Consider the following 21,104-nt stretch of genomic DNA (forward strand, 5'->3'; position numbering starts at 1 on the left):
GTCAGAGTACAAAACTTGACTAACACCTATACAGTGATGGCCAAGCTTAGATCCCTTCGACACACAGCTGGCAACCACGTTCAAACACATATGGATTTAAATGGATTTTGTTACGGCTCTGACGAGCAGGCTATGGATGCGTCTTGCCCTGTCTGCTGCATGTCGCTCCTTCCTGCAGCTTGTGTCGTGCCCCGCAAAAGTCCTTTACTTCATTAACAATGCAAAGTTAGTTCGTGCTGAGCGACAATGATAAAAGCCATCTTAGTCTTCAATAACCATGGAAAGCCGAGGCTTTCGAAGTTTTACCAGTATTACGTGAGTACGCGTTTTCTACAAGCTCGCGGTACTCCGTTGTAAAAGTACTCGTAAAAGTTAGTTAATACTGTTATAGACCGTTCCGTAGCTCGGTGGATTGGGGCGAAACGCCTTACGCATCTCAGCAACTTCGGTGAACGTAATACTTTGTCCCTCAGATGTGCGACATTCCTAGGCGCATTTGGCGTGTCATTCAGTTTAGATGGTGTTACGCTATGAAGTCTGCGTAGTTGCTACTGTATGTTGTGCTTTGTAGTTTCGTTCGCTTCTAATGACGATTACTTCATGACTTCCAGCCTGAAGAATCGCAGCAGCAGATCATTCGAGAAACATTCCAGTTAGTCTCTAAAAGAGACGACAATGTGTGCAACTTCTTGGAGGGTGGAACGTAAGTTGACTGTTGCGACTGCTTTTTTTTTTTTTAGTACCAGTGGTTGTTAGTACTGGCTCATATGGGTAGCGCACATACGTATTTAGACAAGAAGTAAGCCAGCCCTCGGTGTAAGTGACCCGCAGGCTTGTCACGTGTTTTTGTTTGTGCATTATATGGCGGGTTACCGTAGTGATTGCGTCGGTAACCGTCACAGACTAAGGCTCGAATGTTTCGGTTTTATTATGCCTTTCACACGAGTAACCTACTCCATCAATTGTGTTGTAATCAACGTTGACGTTGTTTTTTTAATGTTGCAGGCTCATAGGAGGGTCTGATTACAAGATTATTTACAGACATTATGCAACCCTGTATTTTGTGTTCTGTGTGGACTCGTCGGAAAGTGAGCTTGGTATCTTAGACCTGATTCAGGTAAAGCAGTTGATTTCTCTGTGAGAGGAATTTGTTTTAGAGTTGTGGAGAAACTTTTACACAATTAAGTGTTCAGTATGCAGTCTTATTGTACTTACTAGAAAAATTAGTTATGCTGTGCACAGTTCGAAAAAGAAACTTAAGATGACTACAAGGAATATTGCGCACCATTTTTCATTATCTTTGCTTAATTATTTTTTTCTTAATTTGCGGTCTCTTTTTAATTATACCAGTAAGTGTGTAAGTCAAACTTGAGGAATTGCCGACTATACAGTGCTTTGAGTGAACTTAGTTTGATAATATATCTAAATGGTTGGTCCTGCCATGTAAAATGGTTTGAAAGAAGGGTTGAAACACATCACTGAAGTGCTATGTTTTATTTCTGGAGCAGTTGCGTGCTCAAAACAAAATCTGATCTTTTTTTTCAACTCGTCATCTCACTACAGTTTGGTTCGCTGAGCACAGCGTAGTGCATTTTATCCTGGGCATTGCGTCCATATTTCAACAGAGGCAGAGTAAATGCTTTGTGTTGTACTTTGATTGAGGGGTCTTGCTTAAGAACTGCAACTTCAAAACTAATCCGAAGTACCCACTAGGGTGTGCTTTATAATGACTTTCGTACCCCACATTCAATGACATGAGGAAAATGAAGCATCTCAGGCAACGGTCGTGTCAACCAGACCTCCCACGCATCTTTGCTCAACCCGCGGTGAGCCAACGCCGAAACAGAAGTGGAGACCGTGCCATCGACCTAAGGCCACAGTGCAATACCATCACCAAGCTCGCAGGGTGTACCCGCCACCTTTAAGGAAGAAACCACGGCGTTCCGAGGAACTGCAAATTAACACATACAAGCACAGTATCTACATTTGTCAAATCTACCCAATGCTTTATGTTATTACCCAATATGCTACCTGCCAAACAAACTGGCACACCTGATACTTTAGTGCCTATGGTTCCATGAAGATGGCAATAGCAAGCCTGCAACGACCCCACACATCAACCCCCTGGCCGAAACATCAGAGGTCAAGATCTTTACATGGGATCTCGACAACCAACGAGGACTCGTCGATTGAGTTCAGGAACCCAGAGGATTCCTGAAATTAGGGGCCCTCCTGCCTAGGGGGACCCCAAGCTTACGTGCTCAGGAACACTGTTATGGGAAATTTAAAGATTATTTTATCATCATCATTTTGATGCTGTGTTATGCAGTAGGAAGCTTTGCCAATCCAATATTCATGGGATCTGCAATATATAACATTCAGTTTATTGTAACAGCTATAATCTGAAATATTGTATTGTCTGCTTGCATTATTGAATGTGGTGTTATGCTGCTGTCATCATTGTGATCATCATGGTCATCATTTTGTTGTCATTTCACGTAGTTTGCACATTCTGGACAGACCTGTTGTTTTTTGTTCACTTGATATTTGTATCAACTCAGCCCAAGCCAATCCGTGCTCCTCATTAGCAGCATTATTCAAGGGGACTCATTGGATTTTATTATACTGCAATAAAATCAATAGTGCATGGAATTTGGGCGTAGTTTAGATCTGCTAAATAATAACTCGCAAACTATGGGGTCCTTATTGGACGAAACCTTTAAAGCTATCTAAAAAAGCTGCATGTAACCATGTTATGATTGCGGTGAAGGTTAAACTGTGCCCTGCATTTCTTTTATGAAGGAATCGCTTGACGTTGTGGTATGCTGCTCTATTCCACAGGTGTTTGTTGAAACACTGGACAAGTGCTTTGAGAATGTGTGTGAATTGGACCTGATATTTCACGTGGACAAGGTATGCATCTGTGTGCCACTTGGCAAAAAATTTTTAATGTGCAGGCACTGGGCTACATTAGGCCTGCAGGCTATTTCCTAGTAGCCTTGCAGTCCCGTAGTACCTGAAAAGAGTGTGGATGTTTATTGGAACAGTACTTGTCAATGATTACCTAAACAAACGAAAGTGTAGCCCATTGCTGGTGTCTGGCCAGCAGAAACATTATTTAATGGAACTCCACCAAGCAGCTTCCACTAGCTGCCTTATGATTGCAGAACTGTGTGGCAGCTGTTGTGCTGCCCACATGGATGCTGATTCACTCTAGCTACTTGTTATTCACAGTGATAGTTAGAAGTAAGTTGCAAAGCCTTTGCTTCTTTTCATCTTGCAATGAGGACATTGTGCCAGTGATGTTTTGCTGTTATTAATTCAATAATTCGTTCTTTATGACACTGTTATTCATGAAATGCTTCTGTCAGCCTTGAAAACGTTTGGATATCTACTTACCATGCAGCCCATTATTTCGCGGTGGCAACACGTGAAATCTTTACTGGTACTATATGGCAGCATGAAAGCTAGCTCTAGTGCACTCGTGCAAAAAATATGACTTCCTCACATGCTTGTGATGTTTTTTGATAGATTAAGAGCATACTTAATTATAAAAAATACAGCAGAATCGGTGCTGCTTTTATTTCATTATAATATGTAAACAAGGGAATGCTCGGAGAGGCTTGTTTCTCTGCATCATGCACAGTTAATGAAACCAACAGACAGACAAAATATTAAGGTGGATGAAAAATCGACCTTCTCATTGGTGGGATCCGAATCTACAACCTTCTAATTACTTTGCTAACACTCCCAGGTAGTAAGCATGCATACCGTATATACTCGCATAATGATCGCACTTTTTTTTTCAAAAATATTGACTCCAACTTAGGTATCCGATCATTACGCGGGGTAAATTTTCCATGAAAAATTATTCCGAGCACCAAAAACGCAAAAAATGACGCTAATCAGAATTCTTACGATAGCTATCATGAACATAACCAAATATAAAAGTAAATTAAGGCTTACCTTTGTAATAAAATGCACGCATTACGCAGGAGCTACATGCATGGCACACTGCCCTTTTATTTTTTACCTCACTGACCCCCTAACGTTCATTCAGACTTCGAAGTGTCACTGGCGTCAGTGTCGTCGCCGCACTATTCCCTGTCGAAACCGGCAGTGTCATCACTGTCCCACTGCACAACGACACTGCACAACTATTCTTGCACGTGTCCTTCACGTATACGAGGACTGCGTTTCCAATGTCAGGGAACTTGCCAGATTTGGGTCCGCGGAAAGCGCGTCGTGTGCTGTTAGTAGCCATGAGCTTGTCGCGCTGTTTTTTCCAATATCGGATCCGGATTTCGTCGACGCTGAAATGTCTACCGGCAGCGCGGTTGCCGTGCTCTAGCCTGTAATCGAGCGCTTTCAGCTTGAACGCAGCAGTAAAGCTCGCATACCGCCCTATGGTGAAATGGGGCTTCAACAGACGATCACAAAGCACATAAAAAAAAAGTGGTCTCAGGAAAAAAAAAAAAACATTGCCGCCGGATGAACACAGGTCGACGAACAGGCGGCCGCCGCTGTAACAGTGCGGGATGTCAAAACAAACATGGTGGCTGACGGAGGGAAGCACGGAGGAGCTAAACGACCGCATTTTTTTTTTCTTCTTTTCGTCGGTTATGGAGGTTGCGAGTACGTCGCGCGCGTCAAAACAGTTTCTTCCATCTAAATAAGGAATACTTTCATTTAAATCAGTAAATTTACGGCATTAGCATAGTGATGCCTGCTTTCAGATCACAGGAACAATGATAGGCGCGTTCAGCTGCCAAAGACATAAAAACACATGGCGGGCATTCTGTGAAAACTGCGGCATTTACCCTTACTGCAATCCTAAAAAGAGTTATTAACGCAATATTCGGCAGATAATAAAGGCGATGATCATCGGCTAGACTTGGCACATGACATATCGATGCGGCAAGTTCGGGGTGCGATCATTACGCAGGGGGAAAAAAATCGAATTTAGATCGATTTTAAATCGATTTAGAATCGATCATTATGCGAGTGCGATCATTAAGCAAGTATATACGGTCAATACCTTTCAAAAAAGTGGACAGGGAGCACCCTCTGTTCTAGCTCAAACGGTAGAGTATCGGACGCGTAACTCGAAGGTTGTGAGATTGTGTACCATCGACTGAAAGGGTGATTTTTCGTCCACTTTATTTTCTGTCAATATAAGGGCCCATGGTGCGGTCAGTCACCAAATTGTAGTTTTTTTTTTTTTTAAATATCGGTAGACGGTCTTGTAGATAAATGAAAGATGGACTACAAAAGAATATTGCATGGCAAAATAGGCCCTAGAAGCGGCTCGCTTTCAAACTTTTTAATCTCATCGGCCCACCTAACTTTCTCTCTCCATTTTGTGCGTTTGCCTTCTCTGGGCTTATGTGTAAGCCATGACTCTAAAACTTGCACTGTCCCTTGTGCATTCGTCTAAGACAACAGGAAGGCAAAGGCCATCAATGTAGTTGTCAAGATCTATGCCCTACCTTTCTGCCAAAAAAACTTTCTACACTCATTTTTCACTGCATGTCTTCTCAATAATTTCTTTCATCCATTTGTCTCTTTATTTATTTCTTTCCTTTCTTTTCTGTTCCTCAGTGCAGTGTAGCAAACTGAAAATCTTCAGGTTAACCACCCTCCTGTTCACTTAACATTTCTCTCTCTCAGGGTTCCGCCCACCTTTGGCAAAGTGACAATAGCGTGTGGTGTTGTTATGTGGCATCACGTTTGTGATGTTATAGTGATGTCATGATGATGTCATAGGGCAACGTCATCATGGGTGATGATTATGATGACTTTTCCTCATCATAAATGTTGATGTTGACGGTCAATTTTCACATTTGACGAGGTATCTGTTCTTTGCCTTAAATAGCGAATAAAAAGGCTCTGCCTTTTTTTTTTTTAATCTCCTTAGCAAGCTCGCAAATTTATCCATACAGCCATTGTGGCCATATTTTGCGAATAGCACAGCACTGCACACTGCTCAGATGGTCCGTTTTGAAACCAATTCTCATGTTCCTGTTCAGCGCTTCTCCAATCTGCTTCACACGTAAAATTAGGTAATCACATGACGTTGCCCCAACTTCATTGATTGGTCCTCCATACTATGAAATGGCACCTTCGCCAAGGGGTGATATGGTTCTTGCCGTGCATTTACCGTGCTTCTTTACTGCACTGCCCCTCTGACAAGGGCAAAGCGTGAAGGAAGCCTTGCTCGGTCGTTGTTTATGTGCTATTGACATGATTGCTGACGTCGCTTTACGTTGCCGAAGCAGTTGTAATCACAGCAGCGGGCTATGCCAACCCACTTGGCTGCTGTGAGGAATAGGAAAACCAAGGCTATCTCAATTAGCCTAAGTGGGTTGTCCTATACCCTGTAACTCACTTATTACTGTTCTTATTCACAAAAATCTTGCGGCAGCATGTTTCCATTGTACAAGTGCACAGTCACACTTTATCAGGTATTTTGGACGTGGGGTCATTTAATGACCCATTAAAATATTGATGACTCTCTGCTAACCTGCTGCCGCAGTGTTACTGCTGTTACGGTGTTTGACTGCTTATCGGAGAGACGCAGGTTTGATTTTGGCCTCGGCGGTGTCATTTTGATGGAGGCAGAATGCTTGAGGCTTAGATTCAGAACACCACGTTAAAAGACAACCAGAGGGTCAAAATTAGTGGAACCCTCCACTACAACGTACTCATAATCATACTGCAGTTTTGGCAAGTAAAATCTGAGCAGTTATTGTTAATCTCTGCTTACCAGCATTAAGAGTGTGCATATTCTTTGGATCACTAAAGTAGTAGGCTTTCAGTACTATTGTCTTCTGCTCTCCGCTGGATTGGCTTGTGGCATGCGTGGGATTTAAAAATTGCCCTCTTTCTTGTGCAGGTTCACTACATTCTCAACGAGCTTGTCATGGGGGGCATGGTTCTGGAAACGAGCATGACTGAGATCATCACACGGATTGAAGAGCAGAATAAGATTGAGAAGCAGGAGGTAATTTAAACAGGAGCTTGCACATGCACACGTACAAGGAAAAGCCTTCGGCTCACTAACGCAAGCGAGCGCTCGCATTTAAACTGTAGCTTCTGTGGCAGTTCTAACAAATTACATTGGCTGGCTGAAGTGGCAAGAATATTAGTATAGTTTTATTGTATTTGAAGCCTAGGTATTCTTGCCGTTTCAGTCCTTCTAGTGATGGAGTTTTCAAATATTCTGCATATGTGTGATACTAGTCATTGACACTGTTTGCAAACATTTGAAAGTGTAAATTATGCACTACTTTATAATGTGTGCAAAATTATTACTGCTTTACATGAGCCAAGGTAATGAATTTTTCAGCAGTCATTCAAAGCCTTGGCCATTACAGAGCCTTAGTGACTCAGCATCCAGTTCGTACATTGAAGGGCATAAGTGTATCATTTGAGGCTGCAAATCATCGTGTCATATCTGCAACCACTGGGCAAAAAGCAAAGCTCTTGAGTTCAAGTGTGCATGCCATGCGATACTTAACAAAGTTACGTTTGCCCTCCTTGCTGTTTTGAGATGCAATGAATCCACGACATTGATTGAATGAGCTAGTCAAATCATTTCTAAAATTATTTCTTCTTTACTTTTTTACATTCTAAATCTAGGATCTATCTATGCAGCACACTATACAGTCGACTGCCGATTTTTCAGGTTTCGATTTTTTGGACATACTTCACTTTTACGGCACCGTAACAAGCCCCATAGACATCAATGTATGCTTATAACGATATGCTTACGAATGAAAGAGCATGTTTTTAAAACAGGGTTTGTGTACTGCGGTGCTGTGATGGGATAATGCTAAGAAAATTTATTCAACGGCCCACTTTGCATCTTCTCAACAGGCTGGCCTCTCGGCAGCACCTGCAAGAGCTGTGTCAGCCGTGAAAAACATGAACCTACCCCAGCAGATCAAGGACATCAAGCTACCTGACCTGCCGTCCATTGGAAATCTCAAGTTCTAGATTTAACAACTGGTTAGTTCCTCGGCCTTTTTGCAAAAATTCATTGGACCATCATCTAGTATGTCTCTCAAGCACACAAAGCTGGTTTGTTGCAAGCAGCTGTCATTCTAGGGTATGTTCAATGCTAGTCACTTTTTAGATGCGAAGGTGCTTATGAACAAGGCCTGTCCTCTGTCACGCCGTAGCCGCCGCTGATGATGACAATGATGCTGATGGGGACAAAAAACAAGCGTGTTCCAGACAATACATTCTTTTTCTGCCATAACAACACAGCACATGCAAGGTACCCACTATATGCCATGAAGATAACACTGATGACAATGATCACGGGCAACGGCTGGCTCGTGCAGTTGATGACGTCCTTATATGCTCTACGATTCATTTCTTATGGCTGAAAAACAACCAACAACCACCAGGGAAACGTACCGTATTTACTCGCGTAATGAACCCACCTTTTTTTTTTTTTTCAGAAAAGTTCACGCCAATTTGGTGGGAGGGTTCATTACGCGGGAAAAAAAAATCAGGGGAGTCACAACAGCGAAAATTTCGCGTGACAGCTTTGCTTGTTTGGGCCCATGAAATGCGCGACAAATCTTTTTTGTAGCCTGAAGATCTTTTTGTTTCCTCTCGTAATGAAAGCGCACAGATCAACGCCGAAGTGTCGTCCACCCGCTCGGTTTAAATGCTCCATCGCTTGCTGTTTGTAACCAGCCATGGAGCTAGCGTACCGGCCAAACGCGCCCTGCGCAGCAGGTGTTTCAACTAAGTTCACAACGACAAACCTGACAATAAAAAAGTGGCAGCTTCGCCGCAAGGGTGAAGCAATGAATACGATAGCAACAACTCGGAATGTAACGCTGAGAACATTAGCAGATCGAAACGTGCAGCACGCTGCTCACATACACATGACGCACGAAACAACACACACGAGACGAGAGCGAACTAACGTTTATGGCACGGCACGTAGCGCCCTGTTTAAACAAAAACGACGTAGTAAACGTAATCACAGGTACAGATATGGGAGCGAAATGTGCTTGTGTGGGGCTGTCAGCAGAGTTTTCTCCTGCTTTCAACAGATGGCACTGTGCCGTAAAAGGCGTGGCTTTCAAATTTTGATTGACGTCTTACGCACTCTCACTGCTCACAACTGTATAGCATGGTTGCAATACTGTGTTTTGAGTTTTATTGCATTGTTATTTTGTGATGTAATTGCTTGATTTAACACTGTTTTGATCGTCAATGGCACTGGCTATCATATCGAAATAAAATGAACAGATACATTACAAAAAAGTCTTTTTTTTTTCTCTTTTTTTCAAGGTAAAAGTGGGTGTAGGTTCATTATGCAAGTGGATTCATTACGCAAGTAAATACAGTACTCAGACCTAATCTTTGCTAACTTCATGCAAGATCCCTGTACAAGTCATAATAATGAAGGCAAAACAAAATTCACACCTTGCTCCAAACACAGCATACTACCGTAATTACTCGAATCTAACGCGCACCTTTTTTCCGGTTAAGCGAGTTCATAAATCGCATGCGCGTTAGAATCGAGTACGAACAAAAAAAATTTCGGTCAATCTATTGCCATCGGCAAATCCAAAATGGCCACCCCCTACGTGCGTCGGCACCTTTCCTTCCTCCGTGTGCGTCGGCATGGCGCGTCGGCCATTTCTGCCTATGTGTTTCCCATGTGCGGCACTTCGTACGTGTGCTGAGGAGTTTGTCATCTAGTAGTGCATTAGCATCGACGGCGTGGAAGGGCCGACTCCAAAAACTCGAGTGCACCACGATGCCGCTTTTAAAAGAAAAGTCATCGCGTGTGCGGAAACGGACAGAAATCGGGCCGCATCGCGGTCGTTCGGAGTTCCTGAAACGTGCGTGCGGGACCGGCGGAAACAAAAGCAGAAGATTGTTGACAGCAAAGCTTCACGCAAAGGCTTCAGTGGACCACAGCAGGGTCGTTTTCCGCTCGACGAGTATGTGCTTGAGCAGCGAGTGGCACAGCGACCCGTGACAGAACTGCTCCAAGTGCGGGCTATGCAATTACTCTTAGAAAAAGGTCTAATGCGAAGCCAGTTTAAAGCTAGCAGGTGCTGGCTAACTAACTTTATGAAGAGGGAAGGCTTTTCCCTCAGAAGGGGAACATGCATATGCGAAAAGTTTTGCGGAAGAGTACGATGAAAAGCTTCACAGTTTTCAGAGGTTCGTCCTAAACTTGCGGCGCAACAACGGCTACCTGCTTGGGCAAATCTGGAATGCCGATCAGACGCCTCTTTACTTTGACATGCCTGGTACCACAACCGTCGAGAAGAAGGGGGCGAAGCAAGTTCGCTTGCTGGCATCGGTCCACGGTAAAACTACAGTGACGGCAATGCTCTGTTACACGTCAGATGGGCACAAGCTTCCCCCGTACCTCATATTTATAAGGAAGGCGCTCCCGGAAGGAGTCGTTTTTTCGAGTGCTGTGATCGTGCGGGCCAGCGAGAAAAATGGGGTGCGCGTTGCAATCAGTGTCTTACGTTGTTTTTTTTTTTTTTTTTCGTGGTGGAAATCGTGTGCGGGTTAGAATCGAGGGCGCGGTAGAATTGAGTAAATACGTAAATACGGTAGTTAGGTACATTAAAGAAACATTTTATATGGCTAGACATCACTTGGCACTCAGTTACATGCGTAAGTGGTAAATGTCGCGGGTGATTTACGTTAATATCGAACGATCCCGCTGCTTTGCCCACTCATCATCATCCACTTTGTAGATATGCCTTCATTTTTTTTCTCCAAAGCCTGACATACAGCTCTGATGTTCTCCACTGGACACTGACTCTATCCTCGTGGCACACCACTATGTTACAGCATGGATTCAGTGAATTTTGAGCTGCTAAGGGTTAGAGAGACCGTAGTGGCACCTGCGCCATCTAGTGGTAGTCTGGTGAGCCGTGCTTGGTGGGGGCTACCCAATAGAAGCTAAATGAACAGCCTCCTGTTACACAAGTGGGAAGGCATGAAACTTCAACTGCTTGTAGCATCCACAGCCAGACAGAGTGAAAAGGTACAGCACGGTATAGCTTGCTTATAATTGGAGCAGGCGAAATTGTACTTATCCGTGTGATTTATTCCAATGGAAGTGTTAGTATAACAAATGACATTTTTGCCTTTCATGTGTAAAGGCAAAACACTTTATACATGAAGCACTTCACTACAACACTTTATACATGGAAGGCAAAAATGCTTTTTTCTCAGCGTCTCTTCCTCTTTCAACTTCTGCGAGAGCCCGATTGGTGTGGGTGGACAAGGGTGGGCTCCCTTAGAATGCGAAGTTCCAAATGTCTCGCAGACATCACTACTATATAAGAACATCTGAAATTTTGGATGCTAATATTTTCAGAGTCCTGGTTTTCGTGCCTACAGAAATTTTAGGTCCAAAGCGACATCGATTAGGGCCCCACCTCTGCCACATCTATCATCTCTATGTTGGAACTGGCATTTTCTTGAGTCAATACATTTGCAATCGTAACAGAGCTTGAAAGGCAGCTTTGCTGGAATACGGGGTGTGATGGGGGTGAAGCTTATTAGTCTGAAGGGAGCACTGCCAATCGGACATTGATAGTATTTGTCTTCGGGAAGTTCGGATAGTAAAAGTCCAGTGCAAATCGAATCAAATAGCAAAAACTGTTTGAAAGATATTTGAAATTCTGAAAATTAACTCACCCTTAGTTTTTTTATGTCTGTGAGTATCTCCAGGTTTTTATCTTGGCTCAGTCTACCAGTGTGTGTGGCTGCAAGGTCCTGAGTGCAGTGCTGAAGTTGAGGCGGAGCTAAAACGTAGAGGTTACTTTCAAAGGATCACTTTCAGGGGGACTTTTGCAAGGTGTTGTGTGGCTGTCTACGGGCCACGACGGTTTCGCACTCCTGACAGCCATGCTAATTGGCCAGTTCACGAATGACACCAATGCATCCAGAGGTGGTCTCACAAAAATATCGGCAAAAGCGAGCACTTAGGAGGAGTTGGGGAACCACCGGTTGCAGCAGCACTAGATTAAAAAGTTGCTACATTCATTTGCTAAAGGAAATGCTTTTTGCTGATCCGGAATAACTGGAATGCACCAGGCAGAACATGTATTGTTGCCCTACGCAGGGGTTGCATTCCTAAATTTGCATTCATTTTTTTTTAATCTGGTTTTTGTGCACGCAAATGCGGTGTCATCAAACTTATTTTCAAGTGCTATTATGAGCAGAGATAGAAGTCTAATGTTCGCTTTTCTTTTGATTCCTTAATGTACGAAAGGGTTGAGCCTTGTTTCATCACGGATGCAGCATTTCATTTCTATTGGGTGGGCATGACCGAGTGCAAAGCGAACAGCAGTCAGCTGAATCGTATAATACTCACACAGTAATAGTGTGAAGGAATCAACTAATGCGAACTGTGTCCTGTCAGGTTTCACTGAATGATGGCATTCTATGCACAGAGTTTCCTAAAATTATCTAGATGGGACTCTGGCGCTGTGATCGTTTAGCGACCATGGGAATGATGGGTAGCACATAGATTTGCCTAGTCTTCATGCTTGCGGGCTACGAACGTACAGTGCACTTTCAGTAAATGGAAATCTGTTAAACGAATCTGCTTAAACGGAACAGCTGCCTCCAGCACAATTGGTTTCATACCTGAATTTTGCACCCCTGCTCATCTCTCAGTAAACAGAACTCCTGTTGATCGAAACACATTTTCCTGGTCCCTTCAGGTTCTGTTTAACAAGACTCTGCTGTACTTGTGGCTCTGTTTATTTCTGTGTTTTCATTTTGTTTCGAGGGAAAGAACAAACCGTTTTCAACTTGGTGACCCAATTTGAATCGGTGTGCCTAAAAGGTTAAAGTAGTGAAGCGTAACTGCTTAGCAGTCCGCTTATTGTCGTTTCGTGACAAAGCAGCTTCAGGTCATGCAAAGCCAATCGGAGCTGAAAGTATCAAGATTATCAAATCCGTGTGTACTACCCATCATTGCCATGCTCACTGAAGCACCGTGTGTTGCAGCTCCCATAAACATTAGCACCAGAGTTCCCCTAGTGTATCTATAGGAAACTATGCTCTATGGTATCTTGCTTGATGTTATCAGGCGATAGCTGCTGGCAACATGTTTTAGATGAGAAGCATCTTATGCCGGGGGCTGTGTCTTTTGCCAAGTCATGTGCTGCCACCCACCCCCCCACTGCACATGCATGTGCCCTCTCCCTCTCTTGCTTCTCTATGCTCTCTCCTCTCTTGCCTCGCAACGCTAATAGCGTCTACTGGTGAGTTTCTTGGTGGAAAAAACAAACTGCTTGTGCTGTTCAACCCTTCATTGGCCACCTCGTATATATAGGCACTAGATATTGACCCCCAAGCTAATGCTGGTGGAAGATTTCACCGCTGCATTGTTGAACAATAATATTTGCAGAGTGCGCGTTATCTAAAAGCGGACTGCGGGTTCATGTGTACAATCAGCGTCTTCTGTCTCTCATTGCCCATGAGCAGCGATCGGCATGTTCCAGTAGGAAACACCAGTTCATCACTGTGTGCTTTGCGCCTGCCCAGGTTTTTTTCCTGTGCAACACTGCGATGAGCGCCATCGTCAACGCCGTCGCCAATGTCAGTATTAGCGCCAGCACAAGCTCTCAATAAAGTACACCATCTCCTACTCAAGCGAAACCATCTCCCCTCTGCTTCGCATTCACACATGGTTCCTTTTAGCGGCAGGTGGTGTAATTTTTTTCTCGAAAGCGAAAACATTTATAACATCTACTTTACACTCTGCTTTTGAAATCCATGTGCCCTACATGACTATGAGACTTGGCGGAGATATTTATGCTCCTGTCTTCTGAGACATGGTCCAGGTACCTTTTAATAGAAACTTTTCTTTTACATTTAAAACAGTGCCTTGCATGAGTTCCAATTTTTCCAGTATATTTTATAGTTTATGAAAAAGCTTGATCGTCATAATGTTCGCATACTTTTTTTTTTACTTGCAGGTTATGTTGAAGTATGGAGGAGGCTTTTCTTGCTCTATGGGGCACCCTGCCACTGCATTTTGCTCTTACACTGTGACGTCCTATGTGTTCGTTTTTTCTCTTGTTTTCTGTAAATAAAGCATTAACAAACGTGTATAATTTGACTTTATTTTGTCTGCAGTTTGTGTAGGTGGCCGGACTTTAGAGCATGATTAGAGAAGGTGGCAAACGCTTTTAATAGGAAATACAACTCAACAGTATCTGATGATTATGTTGGAACAGTATGGTAGCCTTGCAGTGTAAAATTCTGATAGAGGTTGTGCTATTGTTAGAAAATATAAATTCAGAAAAGGTATGAGTATCTACGAGTGCTTCACTTTATATATTTCAATTTCCTACTTCTTTAAACACCGCCAATTGATAAGAGGATTTAAGTAAATTGTTAGAGAAGCATGTGGGATTTGAAAACCTGTGATGTCTTTGTAGAAAATGAGATAAAATTCACTGCATTAGCTTGAAATGAATTACCAACAATCTGTAATGACAACCTACATTTTTCATTCAAACTTTCTGTCAGTGCAAGCATTCATGTAACTGGTAAATGTCTTTTTCAGCAAATAAGTCTGTAAAAGGGACACTAGATAGCAATTAAAATTGTTCAATGCTGCGATGAGTAGTTACTAAAAGGCCTCATGCGATGCTGTATGGTCTGCTAGGCATCTGTGGCACAAGATTGTGGGTGATGTCTTGAGCATTGTTGACTGTAAAAATAATTTATTGTTGTGTGATACGAAATGCAACACTTTGTTCTTTTTCTTTCTAGTGAAAATACTAAATGATATTAGCAGGCAGGAATGCTGGCCAGCTGTTTGGGGAAAGAGGCAAACAAATTATCATATGCACAAGGACGGATTAAGCAGTTTACTTGGACGTGCAAACCTGTTGGCTCGCCTTCGCGTGATTGGCCAAAGTCACGGCTTGCGTCGCAAGATTATCGGTTCTGGCCAATTGCGCGAGGGCAAGCGAACGGTTCGCTTTCCGAACTGTTGTCACATAGTTTTAAGTATAGTGAACTAGAATATAGTTCACTCTAGTTTTAAACTTGTTGTAAGATAGGGCTGCATAATTCTTGTGGCAGAGTTATAGGATTTATCAAGGGGTCAGTCAAAATGTCATATTAGAGTTACTGCATATGCTACCTTACCTAAAGGTAGCATATACAGTAACTCTAGGTCATATCAGCGCGGCAAAGGAGGAAAAACGTAGAGAAAAAAAGAACCGATGAATCCTTACCACGGAGTGATCCTTACGATGCATGACGTAGCAGCGAGGAAACCGAAACCAGAAACGTCGTCTAAAAACGTCGTAAGAGGAGCCGTCGCCTGGCGACACTGGTGTCAACATTGCCGAGATTCGGCTGTCTGCATTTAGGCTGGCGGTTTTGACGTGCGGAAGAACGTCCGTCAAAATGAGGTGTCGAAGGTTAAGCAAACATTTACGCCTTTGAAAGACGAGATACGACTGCCCTTCGCCAAGTTGCAGGGGGATTCGACGAAGAACCATGTCGCTATTAGCGGATTTTGTCGTTGTGACCGTGTCGCAAGTACGTCAGCGTTCCTACGTGTCGCGAAATTGGGCATCGCGATCGAGTTTACGTAATATGTTTTCCCTCAACGTTGTCTACTCCATGAAAGTCTAAATCAGAAGTTATAGTTACGTCTGATTTGCTCTCATTTCTTTTACTGCTTTTTGTATAATTATTTTTAAGAAAAGTTGAACCGGGATTATTGCTGGAGCCAGCGCCTCGACAAGAAGGCTTTTCTTTGTGCAGACAGCAACCCAGGCAGCTCAAGTGCACGTAGCTTTTATAGCGGCTATTCAAGAAAAGGGAAAAAAAATCAGACGTGTCCGTCATGATTGAGTAAACTATTACAGTTCGACGTAAGTCGTGCCGAGTTCAATGGCAGCTGCTTCAGTGAAGATGAGTCAACTCTGGTTCTGTAACTGTCGAGAGGTTTTAGTTCCAATATGCCGACGCAGGCTTGTAATGTGTCGATGTCGATTTTTCATTACGGCTTTTACCTAAATAAGGGCGACTCCTATGTGCGAAATTTTATGGGAGGCGAGTAATAGCTGCGGTAAAAAAAAAAAAAAAACTTAGCCCTTTGCTGCTCTAGCCCTTTCAACATAAAATCGGTCATCATAAGTCGATTTATTACCTGCTTGATTGTCCTCTGTATTAGCTGAGTATTGGTTTTGATGCTTAACTAGTGCATTACGTTTCACGTTCATAACTTCAACCTTACCTTTCAGGTGGTGTTCTTCGCGGGCGGCTGGGTATTCTTTATGAAGAAGCTATTCAAAGACTATGAGGTAACTTACGCATGTGTACAATAGAAACTACTACTAGTAGAAATGCCAGAATGGGTGTTTTAAAACATGGTCGCAGCACATCAGAATAAAGCTGATTCTAATTGTTTACGTGTACCACTGTATCAGCAGGTTCCCTTAAGGTGGCTCTATGTCGCCTGATTATATTATTAGCAAAACAACGCACTGAACTTCGAAAGTAAACGTCTGGGTGACTTGGGGTTCGCCTTGGTGCTTACCTACATTCACCTTTGTCCATTTCTGTTGCATCATCTTAAAAGTTTGATCGTATCTTTGTGATCGGCTACTGTGCTGGAAAGTTGTACCTACGAAATGACTAGTTTAATGCTGCTCAGTTCATTTTAGTGCTGCTGATAAAAACCCAGCTGCGTGCCAAGCTACTTTTGCTAAGTTTTTTCAAAGCAAGATAGAGTTGAAGGTAATAAGTTCTGCTTCTAGGCAGCATTCAAATGATGTTTCCTGTCTGCCTTTACCCGCTGTGGTAATTGAGTTGCTACGGCCGTTCTGGTGCGGTGAGCAAGGGCTCAGGTTCTGCCGATAAATATTTCAAGCGCGTTAAAGTACCGAAACTCCTCTCTAGCAAGCTTTCCATGAGTATTGAAAAATGACAGCGAGTCAAGATGAATCTACAGTTTTATGTGATGCAAGCTTTCATAGCTTTTACGTTTGAATGATTAAAGCTTTGCATGTTTAAACTTCATCATTTTGATCAACCTTTCTCCTCATCTTGTGTCATTTGTAGCAGATTCAAGTGTAATACAACAGAATTTCTACTTGTAGCTTAGCACATAGTTTCTAAATCTTCATTTGAAGCAGTGTGCACAGTGTCTTGCAAGAAACCATTGCCATCATCCGCCTAAGTGAAACAGTGGCTACAGTACTTGGCTGCTGACCCAAAGATTGCAGGTTTGATCCCGGCCACGGCGTTCTCATTTCGATGAAGGCAAAATGGTAGAGGCCCGTGTACTGTGCGAGGTCAGTGCACGCTAAAGAACACCAAATAGTCAAAATTTTCGTAGCCCTCCACTACGATGTCTCTCATAATCATATGGTGGTTTTGGGATGTAAAAACCCAGGTATTATATTAATATTGAACCAAGGTAATCGTCTTCTACAGGATATTTTGTAAAACATTGACTTCTCTCTGTTCTATGCAGGTTCATCACCTCTCTGTACAGCTACTATTTTCTATAACTTTCTCATTGTCTTGCACGATGTTTGAGTTGATCATATTTGAGATCCTGGGCTTCCTTGACACAAGGTAAGTACTGAGTTTTTTGTTTGCCATTCCTGTTTATGCGCTTCAACATAGCACACCTATGTAAAATTGTAAAAAACTAAATAAAAAATGTCTGAATTGGGGAGAAAGATAAGTTTGAAGCCTTCGGAATATACAATCCATGACGGTGGTACTACGTACGATGGCAGAAATTGGCAGAAATGGTGTACACTATCTACTGTTACAGTTTTACAAATAAAACTGTCATGCATGGTATCCTAGCTAACGTGACACAAGTTGTTAACAAAAAGTCATCGGAAATCTTCCACAAACAGTTTTTGTTATTAGCTGATTAGCTCAAACTGAATGAATAGTGTGATACCTGTTGGTCTGACGAAATCAATTTAAAAGTGAAAGCTTTTCATTGAGAAAACATATTCAGTACTCCCCAGCCCACTTCATTCACCAAGTGGTGTTTGGATGATCGAAGCAATGTGTGGAAGTGCATAATGATATTGAACTAGCACTCATGAAAGCATTTTTCTTTAAGCTTCTTTTTGTTGTTGTTATTGTTTAACTTTATATTTTATCACAATGAATAAATTTCCACTGCACAATTTTCATTTTTTGCTGCTTCAAAAGCCATGCAGTGCCTCTTTATTTGGTGTGATGTGCAAATTAATAGCATTGTAAACTATGTTCGAGAGGTGACATCATCCTCATTTACTGATACCGAGTTGTTCAATCTGCGTGGACCAATAGGGAAGGTGCCTGCATGATATTGATGCCTCCTTGATCTGTTAACCCAACTCACACAAGTTGAAATTTTCGAGCACCTTTGCATTTAATCACTTGATCAGTTAATCAATCAGTGATTTTTGTTAGTAATTGTAGAGCCATTTATTTAGCTTTTATTTGTCAAAAAAAAATTTGCGTGGCTCCTATTTAGGAAGTCGCAGTTTCGCTGGGAGGGCAAAGCAATGTTTGTGATAGCAAGAAACTGGAATGTCGCACGAATAAGGACAAGGAGTTTTATACCTTTAGCATACTGCTGAAGCACAAAGAATACTCAACAAGAACGAGCAGGTATACACCAGGGCAAGCGTAAACTAAAAACTCTCACAGTTGTTACGTCTTTGTGTTTGAGCAAGGCGCTGCAACGATGCAGAGCCTAATGCTCTTGGATATTAATTTTTCTATTAAACTGTGGCAAGTAGAGAGACCCCTCTGCGTCTCTTGCCACGCAGTGGCGCCTGACCCAAGGTGCTCCCGGTGTTGTTGCTGTTGTTTTTTTTTTAAACGAAAGTGTTTTGTGCCGCGGCCCACCAAGACTTCAATGACGTATTTCCATCGCGGAAGTGACGACGAAAAAATACGCACGATCAAAAGACAAACAAAAATGTTCCGCCATCAGAAGTTGGGCTTGTGACATCTGAGTGCGGCAACAGATGCCAGGCACGGTATCCGCTGCACCACGGTAACATAATTTGTACCCTTCAAAATATACCTCTTTTATATCTACCACAGTCCTATCAGCATTCCTGTTAAAGAGCAGTAATACATCATGACTGTGGCATTCGCAATTAGTTCCTTTAAAGCGTCATTTTTAAGCGTCCGACCCGTTCGGCGCGCTTCTAATAGGAGCATGTGTGGTTTTGTCAATGCCAAATACACTCCCAGGTGGTGATCTTACCTGAAGTGTCAGTGTGGCTCATAGCATTCATTCATAGCAAAAAATAGCACTGCTATGCACTTGCTTCGTCTGGATTTAACTTCAATTTCGTCGCCGTCCTGCCAAAAAATCGTGGCTGGTCAATAGACAAGACACAACGCCCATTACTTTTCTCTCTGGTTGGGCTGTGGCATTCAATAACTCCATGTCGCGAGTAGGTAACCCTAGCCCAAGTTCGGCGTACAATCAAACCCGTTATTCTGGCTGTCACATCGCTTTCTCTGGTCCTACACACACCTATCACCGCAAGGGTTTGTTTAATCATTATTCGTGAATGTTAGTCATTGGAATGGAGATATGGGACTAAGTTTTAAATAAGATGCATTCACCTTAAGGAGTGTTATAGCTGTCAAACACCAATAAACATAGTGCAAGCTTTCTTATATGAATGTACATTAAACAATAAACTACTTCTGTAAGGACAGTCTTTGCTTTCGTTGTCTACAGATTCCTATGATTGAGGGATAAAACATGTTTCTTTTCTTCTTCTCTGCTGCACATCACAAGTGCGTACAGAAAAAGGCCCCTTTTGCATGCACGTCTCTAGGGCAGTTTTCAAATTGAGAGGAAATGTTGCAGCGTTGCACGATTGAAAACTCGCTCAAGCTCCACTGAAGTCCGTGTACCGCCGTCGGTAAATGGTGTATATAAATAGCTCGCTGTTATTTCACTGACGCACGCATGACACATGATAGAGTGGTCTAATGAAGAGCATGGTGGAGCGATGGGTTGTGGTTTAAATTCAGAATCGGGTACTTTAATGTTTTTTTCAAACTTATTTTTATTTTTCTTCGAACCTTTTATAAAAGTATATATATGTGTGTATATATATATATATATATATATATCCAAGACATGATGGTAATGGCGAAAAACCTCTGATGGTGTTTCTATAATTGCTATCACAATAAAACACTGTAGTTTATGTAACACATGACCTGAGAGTCATGTTGTTCTTGTTGTCACATTTCACATCAAGTTTTTATTATCTTGGTTCCAATTAGTTTAGACACTTCGTGTAACACTGTAAAAAATATGTCACTTGAAGCACGTTTGTGTGTTTCTGTGTGTATGTCTGTGGGAGAGAGTTCATTCTTTCATTCTTTTATTTATGTTTTCTATTCCTAACTTATGGCCTTATGTCGTTAGTTACTAAACTTGCTTTTTGATTTGTCAAGCTTTCTGTATCCTAAAGGAGCCAATTTTTCGTTTCTGCATTGTGATAGTGTTATAGCACATGTACTAGCTATAGCGGTCATACATGAATGTGTATTCATCATTATGTATTACTATCTGTTTTTTCAGTTCTCGATATCTCCACTGGAAGCTTGGATTGTACGCCATTTTGTTTATGCTGATAGTGTTCCTTCCATTTTATATTGGCTATCTTATAATCAGCAATGCACGTTTTGGTGAGTATGCAGGTTCGAACTTATTTGTGGTTTTTTTTCGCTCACCTGTGTATGTAAGAGTTATTACTCCTATCATGCTCATGCGGGAATCTGGTAAAGGCTACTTATCTAGATTCTGCAGTAGCTATAGATGCAGAAAAAAGGGAGCAACAAGAAACTACTGTAATCCAGGCAAAAAGTCATTTTTAACAGTGTATTTTGTCAATGAGTAAATCAATCAGTCGCTCAGTCTGGGACTCAATAGACAATTTTTGTTTACCAGTTATCACATACACAAATATTCGCACTCGACATTACGCCAGAAACTTTTCTAGTTGCTGCTTAACAATAAATACTGTGTCTAATAAATCTGAGTCTGTGCGAGTCTACTCATG

The 21,104-nt window shown here is 42.3% G+C and overlaps 2 protein-coding genes across 4 annotated transcripts in view; both read left to right on the plus strand.

Annotated features, from left to right (window-relative positions):
- Positions 1–125: 125 nt before the first annotated feature.
- or (AP-3 complex subunit sigma-2 or) lies at positions 126–14,135 on the plus strand. The gene is made up of 7 exons (XM_037423179.2): positions 126–315; positions 612–703; positions 1,006–1,117; positions 2,842–2,913; positions 6,896–7,003; positions 7,879–8,010; positions 13,998–14,135. The coding sequence occupies exons 1-6, from the start codon at positions 247–249 to the stop codon at positions 7,996–7,998; spliced, it is 573 nt and encodes a 190-aa protein (XP_037279076.2). The 5' UTR covers positions 126–246; the 3' UTR covers positions 7,999–8,010; positions 13,998–14,135.
- A 1,264-nt stretch (positions 14,136–15,399) lies between these two features.
- GPHR (Golgi pH regulator) overlaps positions 15,400–21,104 on the plus strand; it is a 35,668-nt gene continuing 29,963 nt past the window's right edge. For all 3 annotated transcript variants that reach the window (XM_037423177.2, XM_037423178.2, XM_075892985.1), the window contains exons 1-4: positions 15,400–15,579; positions 16,290–16,349; positions 17,525–17,628; positions 20,624–20,730. In XM_037423177.2, the coding sequence (XP_037279074.1) occupies positions 15,538–15,579; positions 16,290–16,349; positions 17,525–17,628; positions 20,624–20,730 (313 nt within the window). In that variant the 5' untranslated portion in view covers positions 15,400–15,537. The remainder of the gene's footprint in view (positions 15,580–16,289; positions 16,350–17,524; positions 17,629–20,623; positions 20,731–21,104) is intronic.

Source organism: Rhipicephalus microplus, chromosome 4 (genome assembly GCF_043290135.1).
Source record: "Rhipicephalus microplus isolate Deutch F79 chromosome 4, USDA_Rmic, whole genome shotgun sequence".
Classification (NCBI taxonomy): domain Eukaryota; kingdom Metazoa; phylum Arthropoda; class Arachnida; order Ixodida; family Ixodidae; genus Rhipicephalus; species Rhipicephalus microplus.

Bases quoted from the DNA above. Each gene is read 5' to 3' on its own strand.
- or (XM_037423179.2), top strand. From the start codon at position 247: ATGATAAAAGCCATCTTAGTCTTCAATAACCATGGAAAGCCGAGGCTT. The intron at 2,914-6,895 runs GTATGCATCTGT...TTTCTTGTGCAG, and splicing joins TGATATTTCACGTGGACAAG to GTTCACTACATTCTCAACGA. The intron at 7,004-7,878 runs GTAATTTAAACA...TCTTCTCAACAG, and splicing joins ATAAGATTGAGAAGCAGGAG to GCTGGCCTCTCGGCAGCACC.